Consider the following 13,967-nt stretch of genomic DNA (forward strand, 5'->3'; position numbering starts at 1 on the left):
TTTCTATCCAAATCTACTAATTATATGCATATTCTCGTTTCTGGGCAAGAGTAGTAACCAGTTTAAATCGGGTACATTTTTTTATCCGGCCGTGCAAATACTAACCCCTAGCCCCAACAGGTTAAGGTGACCTGACCTCAACCCCCTTGATGTCTAATCCAAAGCTCTCCACCCGTATCACCTATTGCACTCCCGTGACTTGTTCCCGTCCACCCAGCACATTCCAAAGCCATCTGTCTCCTACAGATTACCATTAACTTCTGATGTAACAACCATGCTCTATCACCCCGCAGATACTATAGTATTACTTCTGATCTATCATGTCTCAAGTATAGTAATGTTCAAAGTTTACCCAGAATCCAACAGCGTACAGAGGCCCATTATCAGCAACCATCACTTCTGTGTTCCAATGGCACGTTGTGTTAGCTAATCCAAGTTTATCATCTTAAAAGGCTAATTGATCATTAGAAAACCCTTTTGCAATTATGTTAGCACAGCTGAAAACTGTTGTCCTGATTTAACCTCTACGGGCTAGGGGGCAGCATTGAGAATTTTGGAAAAAATATGTGCCCATTTTTAACTGCCTCCTACACCAACTCAGAAGCTAGAATATGCATATTATTGTTCAGGTTTGGATAGAAAACACCCTAAAGTTTCTAAAACTGTTTGAATGGTGTCTGTGAGTATAACAGAACTCCTATGGCAGGCAAAAACCTGAGAAGGTTTCATGCAGGAAGTACCCTGTCTGACAAGGTGTTGTTGTTCTTGCTTCTGTTTATTGAAGAGTCAGGATCTTAGCTGTAACGTGACAATTCCTAGGGCTCCAATAGGCTCTCAGAACCCGGGAAAAACCTGAACGATGACGAGGCAGCCTCAGGCTGAAACACATTATCTCCTTTTCCAAGTGTCCCATCAGTGGACAATAGAATTAGGCGCGTGCGCGATTCGCCCCCGTGGAGTATTTTTCTTCGGCTGTTTAGCTAATTGCAGATTCCCGGTCGGAATATTATCGCTTTTCTACGAGATAAATTGATTTTAAACAGCGGTTGACATGCTTCGAAGTACGGTAATGGAATATTTAGAATTATTTTGTCACGTTCTGCGCCATGCGCATGACCGTGATTTAGCATTCTGATAGTGTCTAGAACGCACGAACAAAACGCCGCTGTTTGGATATAACGATGGATTATTTGGGACCAAACCTACATTTGTTATTGAAGTAGAAGTCCTGGGAGTGCATTCTGACGAAGAACAGGAAAGGTAAGACCATTTTTCTAATAGGAAATATGATTTTGATGAAGGCTAAACTTGCCGGGTGTCTAAACAGCTAGCCCGTGATGGCTGGGCTATGTACTTAGAATATTGCAAAATGTGCTTCATCCGAAAAGCTATTTTAAAATCGGACATATGGAGTGCATAGAGGAGTAATGTATCTATAATTCTTAAAATAATTGTTATGCTTTTTGTGAACGTTTATCGTGAGTAATTTAGCAAATTGTTAGTAAATTCCCCGGAAGTTTGCGGGGGGTATGCTTTTTCTGAACGTCACATGCTAATGTAAAAAGCTGGTTTTTGATATAAATATGAACTTGATTGAACAGACATGCATGTATTGTATAACATAATGTCCTAGGTGTGTCATCTGATGAAGATCATAAAAGGTTAGTGCTGCATTTAGCTGTGGTTTAGGTTTTTGTGACATTATATGCTAGCTTGAAAAATGGGTGTCTGATTATTTCTGGCTGGGTACTCTGCTGACATAATCTAATGTTTTGCTTTCGTTGTAAAGCCTTTTTGAAATCGGATAGTGTGGTTAGATTAACGAGAGTCTTGTCTTTAAATAGCTGTAAAATAGTCATATGTTTGAGAAATTGAAGTAATAGCATTTCAAACGTTTTAAAAATCGCGCCACATGATTACACTAGCTGTTACGTAGGTGGGACGAATTCGTCCCGCCGGTCCCATAGAGGTTAAAGAAGCAATAAAACTGGCCTTCTTTAGACTAGTTGAGTATCTGGAGCATCAGCATTTGTGGGTTCAATTACAGGCTCAAAATGGCCAGAAACAAAGACCTCTATTCTGAACCTCGTCAGTATATTCTTGTTCTGAGAAATTAAGGCTATTCCATGCGAGAAATTGCCAGACGAGCCATTTGGCTGGCATCACCGGGCTGCTGGGTTTCCCTTTGTATTCCTTGATAGTTTGCTAGCCCTGCCACATCCGACGAGTGTAAGAGCCAACTTTGTAGGATTCGATCTTAGTCCGTTACTGATGCTTTGCCTGTTTGATGGCTCGTCGGAGGTCGTAACGGGATTTCTTAAAAGCGTCCGGATTAGTGTCCCGCTCCTTGAAAGGGGCAGCTCGAGCCTTTATCTCAGTGTGGATGCTGCCTGTAAACCATGGCTTCTGATTCGGATATGTATGTTCGGTTAATGTGGGGACGATGTCATCGATGCACTTATTAATGAAGTATGACTATGTCCTTAAGTGTTGTGACTATGTCCTTAAGCTGACTTGTGTGTGTGCTTACGTACGTATGTAAACTACTGTAGGTATGTGGGTGAACCTGTCCCTGTTTCCTGTCATGGCTGGTCTGGCCCTCTGCACTGCAACAGAGATCAGTTTCAACATGCTGGGCTTCTCCGCAGCCCTCTCCACCAACATCATGGACTGGTAGACACACACACACACACACACACACACAATAGTACCCGCGTGCAGCCCTCTCCACCAACATCATAGACTGGTAGACACATACACATACACACACACGCGCACACACACACACACACACACACACACACACAGTAACACACACACAGTAACACAATAGTACCAACTTTGATAACTTTTCTCACATTTCACAGTTTTGTCTTTTCAAGGTAATGTAACACCACATGTTTTCATTGTTCTCTTCATATTCCCTTTCAGTTTACAGAATGTTTTTTCAAAGAAGCTACTAAGTGGAGACACCTACAAATTCAGGTAAGTTGTTTTTAGTTCTTCCATATTATAGTAAATGAATGTAGGTCTATTATGCCCAGTTTTATATCCTGTACTAGATTATAATGCCTGTTTAATTGTATCATAGGAATACAAAAGCACAATACATCAGTTTTTTAACAGATGTGTAAAGAATGTGAGGAGTTGAGGAATTTGATGTTGACTGTAGATTATAGTATGTGAAATCGGTACTGAATAAAATGCTTGTTCCTGTGTCCTGTTTAGCCCTCCAGATCTGCAGTTCTACACCAGTGCAGCTGCAGTCATTATGCTCATACCTGCCTGGGTCTTCCTCATGGTCAGTCACATAAACAGTACAGTGCCTTCAGAAAGTATTCACATACCTTGACTTTTTCCACATTTGGTTGTTACAGCCTGAATTTAAAATGGATTAAATGGAGATGTTGTGTCACTGGCCTACACACAATTACTCCATAATGTCAAAGTGGAATTTCGTTTTTAGAATTGTTAACAAATTAATTAAAAATGAAAAGCTGAAATGTCTAGAGTGAATAAGCATTGAACCCCTTTGTGATGGCAAGCCTAAATAATTTTGGGAGTAAAAATGTTCTTAACAAGTCACATACTAAGTTGCATGCATGCACTCTGTGTTGCAATAAGTGTTTAACATGATTTTTGAACGATTACCTCGTCTCTGTACCCCACACATACAATTATCTGTAAGGTCCTTAAGTCGAGCAGTGAATTTCAAACACAGATTCAACCACAAAGAGGGAGGTTTTCCAATCCCTCGCAAAGAAAGGCACCTAATTTGTAGATGGGTACAAACATTTAAAAGCAGACATTGAATATCCCTTTGATCATGGTGAAGTTGTTAATTACACTTTTGGTGTATAAATACACCCTGTCACTACAAAGACACAGGTGTCCCTCAGTTGCCGGAGAGGAAGGAAACCGCTCAGGGATTTCACGATGAGACCAATGGTGACTTTAAAACAGTTACAGAGTTTAATGGCTGTGATAGGAGAACACTGAGGATAGATCAACAACATTGTAGTTATTCCACAATACTAACCTAAATGACAAAGTGAAAAGGAAGCTTGTACAGAATAGAAATATTACAAAACATGCATCCTGTTTGCAAATAAGGCACTAAAGTAAAACTGCAAAAATGTGGCAAAGCAATTTGTAACATTGTGTAATCGCTGCCAAAGGTGACTCTAACATGTATTGACTCAGGGGTGTGAATACTTATGTAAATTAGATATTTCATTTTCAATAAATCTGCTAAAATGTGTAAAAACATGTTTTCACTTTGTCATTATGGGTACTGTGTGTAGATGGGTGAGGAAAAATATATTTAATCAATTTTGATTTCAGGCTGTAACACAACAAAATGTGGAATAAGGGGTATGAATACTTTCTGAAGGCACTATACTACTGTACTATTGAGTATATTGCATGTGTAAATGGCCTAATACAGAAGCTTGTCTGTTCTACGAAATATATTCCCAAATGTATTCTCAAATATTTTATTTTCTCTGTTACACTGTGTGCTCTGAACTGATAGGCATGATTGTTGCTGACAATCCGATGTTCAGAAGAAGAATTAGTCTATCATGCGCATCACCGCAACAGTGGTGTGTAGCTGCTGGCAAAGCAATTCAAAGCCTATACTTCATCACTCAGAATGCAACTTTCCAGTGCTACTATTTTTCCCATGTAGGCTGTTGTTATTAAAACTAAATAGTAGAATAGTTGACCTATTTACCTGGTCAGCCAGTGTGTTCTATGTGAGAGAAATACCCCTCAAGGCGCATTCAATTTGCGAGAGCCATACGGAGGAAAACATGTATTTTGACAAGCGGTCAATGCACAACAATTCTTAATGCAATCATGGGAAAACACTTTTGAAGACAGTTTTGACCTTTGTTAAGTCAAGAGGGGATCCCAGTTTTCCATTGCTACTACATTTATTTCTAAACTCCTTCAATTGCACAAGTGGCATTGTTTTTACAAATGCAGTTACAACCAGTGTTTCAAGCATTGTTAGGTGTAGCTTGTGGTAGAAATTCTATAGGAAGAGAGACTGCAGATTCTTTCAAACAACAACTTTATTATAAGATTGGCAAAACATTAAGCAATTAACCATTACTAAGAATAGTTCAGAGTTGAATGCTCAACAAACTGAGTTGTCTCTCTCCTCTTATAGAAAGTACATTCTTTCATCTTTGTGACAGTTAGCAGATGTGCAGAAACAGGCCCTGGGAACAGAGTTTTAAAAAGTAATTTAGCTCTTCTGTGTAGATCAAGATAGCTAATATCGCCACCATTCTCTGTTCTTCCTGCCGATCGTAAACACAGGTCGTCACATACTGAGGTCGCGCCCAAGTGGCTCATAAATCTTAGATTTATGACTACAGTACGAGTCAAAAGTTTGGACACACCTACTCATTCCAGGGTTTTTCTTTATTTTGAATATGATGTCTGGCAAGTTTCTTCGTCTTTTTACACAAATAACAAATTAACTATATACTGTTCAACACAAAACCCTCAAAACACAGTTTTAGCGATTGTTTCATTGCGGCGTGATACAAAGTTGGATTATTTGTAAACATCATTCATGCTGTCGCCCATATACTAACAATTTTAATATGTTACCTATTAGAATACACTGTCTTTGAATCTCGCAAGGATTATCCAACCCCAATATCCACTCCAATTCTGTCGCCATTTAACATTATCCGGGTATTGTTACTGGTCCTATGGTCAGAGACATGGGTAGTAGTCTTATTGCTTTCGATTCTGTCCGTTTCCCCACTAAATATAATACTTTTCCTGTCGTAAATTTAGCCAATTTCAACTCTATTTTCTCTACACTCACTTTTCCAATGACCAACGGCCCCACACCTAAAACAGGGTGACTTTCACTGTGACTGTATTAACCACACACACGGCTGCCAAGTGAGCGGAATTGGATTCTACTCAAAACCTCCTTTACTATTTCATTCCAATGAAAAAAATGTCAAACCTCTCGTCAAAGCATACGTACACATTTTATCAACATACTCACATACCCAAGCTGTGTTCGAACACAATTACATACCGGCCATGTTCAACGGGTGTTGAGCATTAGTAAATTCAACAGTTATTCTACGCTCTGGCACATTCAGACTAGAATGCTCTGAAATCGGAGCAGATAGCCAGAGCGAATTTACGAAGCACCCGATTTTACAATGTTCATTGAGAACGCACAATGACAATACCATTTAGCTAAGCTAAGAATGATGTAAATAATACACGTTGGGTAGTTAGCATATAGTTAATATACCAATTTAACACTCAGAGTGCAAAATTGGGGCCCACTATACATGTTACTGCACAGTAGGCTGTCTTTGGGTATGGTCCCTGTCAGCCAATTCTGTTCATAATATAAATCTCTTGTCAATGGTGAGAAATTTGCGGTGCAATGTAAGCCAGTCTGTGACATAAAAATGCCTTTCTGTTTCCAACAACTGCCAGCAGTTGAGAAAATGTTGTCCCATACATAGTACCAATCACATGTTGAGACCGTGTCGAACAGCATCATGAGATGACATGAGGCGGTACAACACTGAGGCCTTTTCCTTTGCAAAGAATATTATCCCCAATTTACAGAAAGGTCTCTTCCTGCCAAATTTACAGGACAACATGCAGAGTAAATTAATTGATGTATGTGTTATCAACTTTAACAGGCAGGGGCATCGTGAGCAACTCTTTCATAGTCACTCCCGAGGCTCCCACAGTGCTGACTGATTCATTTGACATGGGAGGTTCGGACATAGATTTAGAATTTATGACGGACATTGCAGCGCCAGTATCTACTAGAAAATTTACACAAAGCAATAGTGTTTAATTAGGAATGTCTCCCTTTCTTATAATTCAAATGATATACTACCGTTCAAAAGTATGGGGTCACTTAGAAATGTCCTTGTTTTCCATGAAAACATACATGAAATGAGTTAATTGAGAACACACATATAGGCACACTTGATCTCGCACGCCCAACAAAAGATAAGAAAGGTAGGCTACTGAACATAAATCAGCAAAAAGTCGATTATTAGTTTGTGACTATTCCGTTTAATACAATAGATAACGAATAGCCTACAAAACAAAGACAAACGTTTTGAAATAATCTGGCATAAATTTGATAGAAGCGGGACAATTTGCAGGCAGACGTGTTATCAATATTTATTTTCCAGTCAATGCTGGAGCCTAAACTATAGCCTATTATGTTTAGGAAGTTCATGTCCATGGAAAAACGACTGTGCAGGGTCCACAATGCAGCTCTCTACCCTGGAGTATATTGTGTAGCCTAGTGTGTACCGGCCTCCATTTGTTTAGAATATACACTGAACAAAAATATAAACACAACATACAACAATTTCAAAGATTTTACTGAGTTACAGTTCATATCAGGAAATCAGACAATTTAAATAAAATCATTAGTCCGTAATCTATGGATTTCACATGACTGAGAATAGAGATATGCATCTGTTGGTCACAGACCTTAAAAAAAGTAAGGCTGTGGGTCAGAAAACCAGTCAGTTATCTGGTGTAACCACCATTTGCCTCATGCAGCGCGACACATCTAATTTGCATAGAGTTGATCAGCCTGTTGATTGTGACCTGTGGAATGTTGTCCCACTCCTTTTCATTGGCTGTGCGAAGTTGCTGGATATTGGCGGGAACTGGAACACGCAGTCGTACATGTCAATCCAAAGCATCCCAAACATGCTCAATAGGTGACATGTCTGGTGAACATGCAGGCAGTGGAAGAGCTGGGACATTTTCAGCTTCCAGGAATTGTGTACAGATCCTTGTGACATGGGGCCGTGCATTATCATGCTGAGACATGAGGTGATGGCAGTGGATGAATGGCACGACAGTGGGCCTCAGGATCTCATCACGGTATCTTTGTGCATTCAAATTGCCATTGATAAAATGTAATTGTGTTTGTTGTCTTAAGCTTATGCCTGTCCATACAATAACCCCACCGCCACCATGGGGTACTCTGTTCACAACGTCTGCCATCTGCCCGGTAAAGTTGAAACCGGGATTCATCCATGAAGAGCACACTTCTCCAGCGTGCCAGTGGCCATCTGCATTGCTTGCTGTTTGGGGCTTTTGGCTGGGTTTCTGTATAGCACTTTGTGACATCGGCTGATGTAAAAAGGGCTTTATAAATACATTTCATTGATTGATCAAAGGTGAGCATTTGCCCATTGAAGTCGGTAACCAAGCCAAACTGCAGTTAAGTCAAGACCCTGGTGAGGACAATGAGCACGCTTCCCTGAGACGGTTTCTGACAGTTTGTGCAGAAATACTTTAGTTGTGCAAATCCACAGTTTCATCAGCTATCCGGGTGGCTGGTCTCAGACAATCCCGCAGGTGAAGAAGCTGGATGTGGAAGTCCTGGGCTGGCGTGGTTACACGTGGTCTGCAGTTGTGAGCTGGTTGGACGTACTGCCAAATTCTCTAAAACAACGTTGACCCATTGAACATTGAATACTGAACATTCAATTCTCTGGTAACCGGTCTGGTGGACATTCCTACAGTCAGCATGCCAATTGCAAGCTCACTTAACTTGAGACATCTGTGGCATTGTTTTGTGACAAAACGGCACATTTTAAAGGGGCCTTTTCTAGTACCCAGCACAAGGTGCACCTAATGATCATGCTGTTTAATCAGCTTTTTTATATGCCACACCTGTCAGATGGATGGATTATCTTGGCAAAGGAGAAATGCTCATTAACAGGGATGTAAATGAATTTGTGCACAACATTTTAGAGAAATAAGCTTTTTGTGCGTGATCTTTTATTTAAGCTTTTGAAACATGGGACCAACACTTTACAAGTTGCGTTTATATTTTTGTTCAGTGTAGTATTGTATTGTGCAGCCAAAGCTACTGATGGCAGATACAAATGATAAAATACTATCCTCTGTAGCTCAGTTGGTAGAGCATGGTGTTTGCAACGCATGGTGTTTGCAACGCCAGGGTTGTGGGTTCGATTCCCACAGGGGGCCAGCACAGAAAAAAAAAAATAGGAAATGAAATGTATGCATTCACTACTGTAAGTCGCTCTGGATAAGAGCGTCTGCTAAATGACTAAAATGTAAAATGTAAATGTACTATTACTATCATAATGATCGGCAAAATACTGGTATTATATTGACAAATTGTTGTTTTAAAAACAAGCAATGAAAATTCTGTTTGCCTTTTTAAGTTGGAATAAAAGTGGTAAGTTAGCAACTTACCTGATATTTGGTTTGGGGGAGTGCCAACAGTTTGAAGATGTTCTCCCATGTTCCTTTGTGTTTCCAGGACATTTCAGTGATTGGGAAGAGTGGGCGTTCGTTCAGCTGGAGTCCAGACATCGTTCTGCTGCTGCTGTTTGATGGGGCCCTGTTCCACCTGCAGAGTGTCACCGCCTACGCCCTCATGGGACGCATCTCTCCCGTCACCTTTAGGTAGGAGTCTGACACACACAGGCAGGGGGCATCTCAATACAGTTAGCCATCATTCCCATCAGTTATTTTACCTCAGTACAGATTAAGGAAAGTGGATAAGGATAGAGAGCCACGTGAATTTATTGAGAAGCCCCCACACCCACTCACTTTCAGGTGGGACTATTGCACTTTCAGGTAGCACTATTATCCTTGACAGTCATTGCATTTAGACAGGCAGGCAGTCTGTCACAGTCACATTCAATAAATATTTATTGCGGCCTGCAGCAGCGTCTAACACCCTCCCCTTGCCTCCACAGTGTAGCCAGCACAGTGAAGCACGCCTTGTCTGTCTGGCTGAGCGTCATCTTGTTCAGCAACCACATCACGGTGCTCAGCGCTGCCGGCACAGCCCTAGTGTTTGTGGGCGTGCTGCTGTACAACAAGGCCAAACAGTTTCAGAGACACACCTTAAACGCCCTGGCCCACGCCCAGGCTCAGGGCCACAACTACAAACCACTACTGCAGGATCACAAGCTCAAAGCATCGGACCGATAGACTCCCCAGGAGACCAAGGGGGAGAGACCAAAGAGGTCTCTTCTCTCTAACTTTGATCATGTAGAACCTGATACGCAGACGATTTGACTAGACCATGTTTTGACTCGCGCCAGTATTACGACGAATGAGGGAAGTCAACGGTCATCATAGCATGGTAGAAGGATCTGTCACTCAAGTGAGGTTTCGTTCAGTAGGAATGGTCCATTTGAGAGGCTGGTTTCTCTTGAGGTTTCATTCGGCCTCACTTTGATCCATTCTCTGATACCTATGTGAACTTGTCTTAGTGTGTGGTCTGACCGCGGACCACTGTTTGACTGTGGACTGGTGCAGGTGTGAGCAAACTTTTTGGCTTGAGTGCCACATCCGGATTTCTAAATTGAACAGAGGCCACACAGATTTATTTTTGTTTGTCAAAATCTATTTTTGGGCCAGAAACATTCCAGTTATTTTTAAATATATAGGTCCATTTATATTTTGACATACTTTCTATCTAGTTTTAGATGTTCAAGTGTGGCCTGGAGTGTTTTATTTTTATTTTTTAACCCCAAACAATTTCCCCCCTCCCCAAAAAACAACTTATTTTAATTTGTTTATTTTTCCCTCCTGTGGGTCGGATTGAATGGGCTCATGGGCCGGATCTGGCCAGGCCGTTGTTTGCCCACCCCTGGGGCCTCATTTATCAAAGTGTCATGCACACAAAAAAATACTAAACTTTCCTGTGCCAGTTAGGCCCCATTTTGAACTTGACGGGAAAGTGTGAGTATCTCCATGCAAATCTCAGGCCAAGCGTACACACTACTTCTAGTGGTTGATCAACTATATTGTAAGCAAATATTGTTATTTCTTTCTTGTCTGTGTGCCAGAGCGCAGAATAACTGAGGAATTTATGAACACCCGTTGAATATGGCCGGTGTCAGTAAACGTCGGCAAAAAGCATAATTAAATTGTTGCCAGCAGCACAGTTAGTCACCAACCCTCTGGATAACATAAGAACAGCCTAACCAGCTCTGCTAGGACCAGTAAAATGGTCAGAGTGAGCTGTTCTCATTTGTGTCTGTAAATAGTTAGCAAGCTAGCCAAAATTAGCCAGTTAGCTTAGGTGCTTGACTGCCATTGTGTGGTCAGAACGCTCAGATCAACCCTACTGCTTGGCCAGAACATCCAGTGTGCACTCTGAGAGCGAAACACGCTGAATTTACGAACGGACAATCTGACAACGCTTTGAATTTACGATCGCCCTCTGAGCGCCTCCTCTGAGCACCCCCTCTGACACTCTAGATTGAATTTATGAACACACCCTTAATCTCCGAGCATATACCAAGGCAGGAGATAGAAACACAATCATGTATTTATAAAGAAAATATTTAACAACAATTTGTATTTTGCATGGAAGTGTGGGCTGTAGGAAGCATTTAGTTTTAAATTGTTCAATAGACAAATCTTGCAGAATGTGCGACTAGTGTTTGGCACTCGCTATAGGCGGTATGCATTTTTTGTAAAGAAATGTCACTACAAAAGATTAAAACATTCTGCCCACACCTCTACAGAAATGTGTTCACATTTGCCATTGCGCTTTCTTTTGCAACTATCATGGCCCAGTTCCAACATCTCCAAATCAAACAGCAAATGAAGGCGTTGTTGTTACCATAAGTGAATCAATAAGTTTTCCAGGCGAGGTTGTTCACGAACACACAAATATAGTGTATCAATGAAAACGTGATTATGTTCCGTGCCACAGTTTGATAAATGGCAATAATTTTGTTGCACAGGCAAATCAGTGCCGGACTACCGCGTTTGGGCCCCCATAATTGTTTTAAATAGTAATAATTCTGTTTAATAATGCTAAACAAGTTTTAAAGCTAATTTCCTGCAATTCTATGCTATTTGACATGGGTCAGTGATAAAAATGTGCTTTTTTATAGCTCATCTCATGCTATTGTTCACATTTTCTCCATGAGGCTGAGAGAAAATATTGCAGTTTAAAGCTTATTTCCTGAAATTGTACAGATTTGTTCTATCATTTGCTGTCTTGGGGGCCCCTGACCTCCAGGGGATCCACAATCCAAAAAAGGTTGGGGGCCCCTGGGCATGTGCCCTGTTTGACCGTTTGGTAATCCGGCCCTGACGTAAATCCTAGAATCTCCCAAGTATGCCAGAATTGAGTAAGAAATGTATGCATAGTTGATAAATGAGGCCCCTGGTCTGGTGTGTTTAAACAAGTACTCGGCCAGATGGCCAGACCTTCAGACTTCACTTCACTGTTACACTGTCAATTCCTTTTGTTGTTCCATTCCTTCGCCTGTTTTCAAACAATGTGAAAACTCAGGATTTCTCTCAATGTTCATTGGTGGAAGTGGTTCAATACAATCCTATTTTTTTCTGCATACTTGCCTTTATGATTTTATTTTTTCCATTGGTCTTAAAAAAAATAATGGTTATGGGCACATATTCTCGTTGACAAAACAGCTTTATTCTCCAGATTCATTAGCCACCGTCCATCATAATGTAGAACAGTTAAGGCATTTATTAATTCCAATAGGGCATTAGCTCAGCTGTTTACCAACTAGTCACAAGTGAAAAGCAAATATTTGAGGCATTAGCCTGACTACAAAGGTGTGTCTTAACCTCAGGGGAGAAGAGGTAGAGAGTTTGTTTTCCCAAAGCTCACTTTTGACACTGAACTTCTCACAGCAATGTGAAATATTTGAAAGCCTTGAGTGCAGTCTGCGGAGATCATATCATCTGCAGTTCTTACAAATTCACCTATAAAAAAAATATTCTCAAAACTTGCTTTGATACTATTGTTGTTTGTTCTTTTTCTTGCACGAAACCTGAAAGATTCCTTCAGTTTATTTATAGAGAGATTGATTTGGGATGTTGTGGCATTGTGTAGCCTTCCACACCCATCTCGTACTTTATGTGCCACATTGAATCCTGTTATTTGCTATGAGTCAGTTGAATATTTGGCTTTAAAAGGGACTTCACTGTAAGGTGCCAATGACTTGATGTACTTTATTTAAAGTGCTGTCCTTCAAGTAGTGCTGTATTTCAAGTACTGTACATGAAACTGTTATTTGCCTTGAGTACATTCCTTTATTGTCTTTGCATTCTTTTTTAACAGCACATTTAATTTTAGTCAGTCGGGTTGTGAAACGCCCAAGGTCTCAACCATTTTAACCATTTCCTCTGTCATTTCTCTATATTACCATTTGGGTGATGTAATCTAATATTTGCATTAAACAAGCTCAATTATATCAATTTTGTTGAGGAATCTACAAGGACTGATTTACTCCACTGCCTGCCTATAGACAGAGAATAAGCGAGCAGACAGTGGGTGTACATCTCCTGCATTCTATCCTGGTTCTCGTCCTTGCCTTGTAACTGAATAATACCGGCATAACCAGGTGTGTGACTTTCCTGGCTATTTTAGCAATTAAGCACCAGGGAGAAACAAAAACCAGCAGTACATCGGCCCCCAAGGACGGGCATCTTCATTACAGAAACCGTTTAAGAACTAATCGGAAGCAAAATAAAGCAAAACAAGAGTTTCTATTGGACAAATTCAGGTAGGTCCCTCCCTTCTGTTTGCTTCTGTTTTTAAAAAAAAGTTCAACAAAATTGGCATAATGAATACGCCCCTGGAGTTGTGCACCCCTGACACGGCTGGAATTCAATTCTTGCAGATTTTTTTGGTGTGTTTGATTTACACCCCAGAGTATCCTGGATAGATGGAGTTGCCAACTTAATTAGAAAATGGCAGTCCTGTGGATTGAAAGAGCTCGGTGCAAGGTTTCAATTCCAACCTAATCTTATTCAACCTCTCTATTGAGCATAGGTTTAGTGAAACTGGATCTCCTTTTTGTCCTTTGTCTATAGTGAAAGTGTGGTCAGTTGGATAGGATAAAGCGAAACTACAGAACTGACTACATTTTGTAAGGGGAAGCTGACATAAAAAGGAA

At 40.6% G+C, this 13,967-nt stretch overlaps 1 protein-coding gene across 3 annotated transcripts in view; it reads left to right on the forward strand.

Moving 5' to 3' along the window:
- Positions 1-10,901, forward strand: part of LOC115168185 (solute carrier family 35 member E2A) — a 38,541-nt gene extending 27,640 nt beyond the window's left edge. For 2 of the 3 annotated variants that reach the window (XM_029723219.1, XM_029723218.1), the window contains exons 5-9: positions 2,553-2,673; positions 2,932-2,985; positions 3,229-3,301; positions 9,329-9,474; positions 9,776-10,901. In XM_029723219.1, the coding sequence (XP_029579079.1) occupies positions 2,553-2,673; positions 2,932-2,985; positions 3,229-3,301; positions 9,329-9,474; positions 9,776-10,058 (677 nt within the window). In that variant the 3' untranslated portion in view covers positions 10,059-10,901. Of the gene's footprint in view, positions 1-2,552; positions 2,674-2,931; positions 2,986-3,228; positions 3,302-9,328; positions 9,475-9,770 lie in introns of all 3 variants that reach the window. The other variant, XM_029723220.1, reaches the window with a different exon arrangement.
- The last annotated feature ends 3,066 nt before the right edge of the window (positions 10,902-13,967 follow it).

This window comes from Salmo trutta, chromosome 30 (genome assembly GCF_901001165.1).
Source record: "Salmo trutta chromosome 30, fSalTru1.1, whole genome shotgun sequence".
NCBI lineage: Eukaryota > Metazoa > Chordata > Actinopteri > Salmoniformes > Salmonidae > Salmo > Salmo trutta.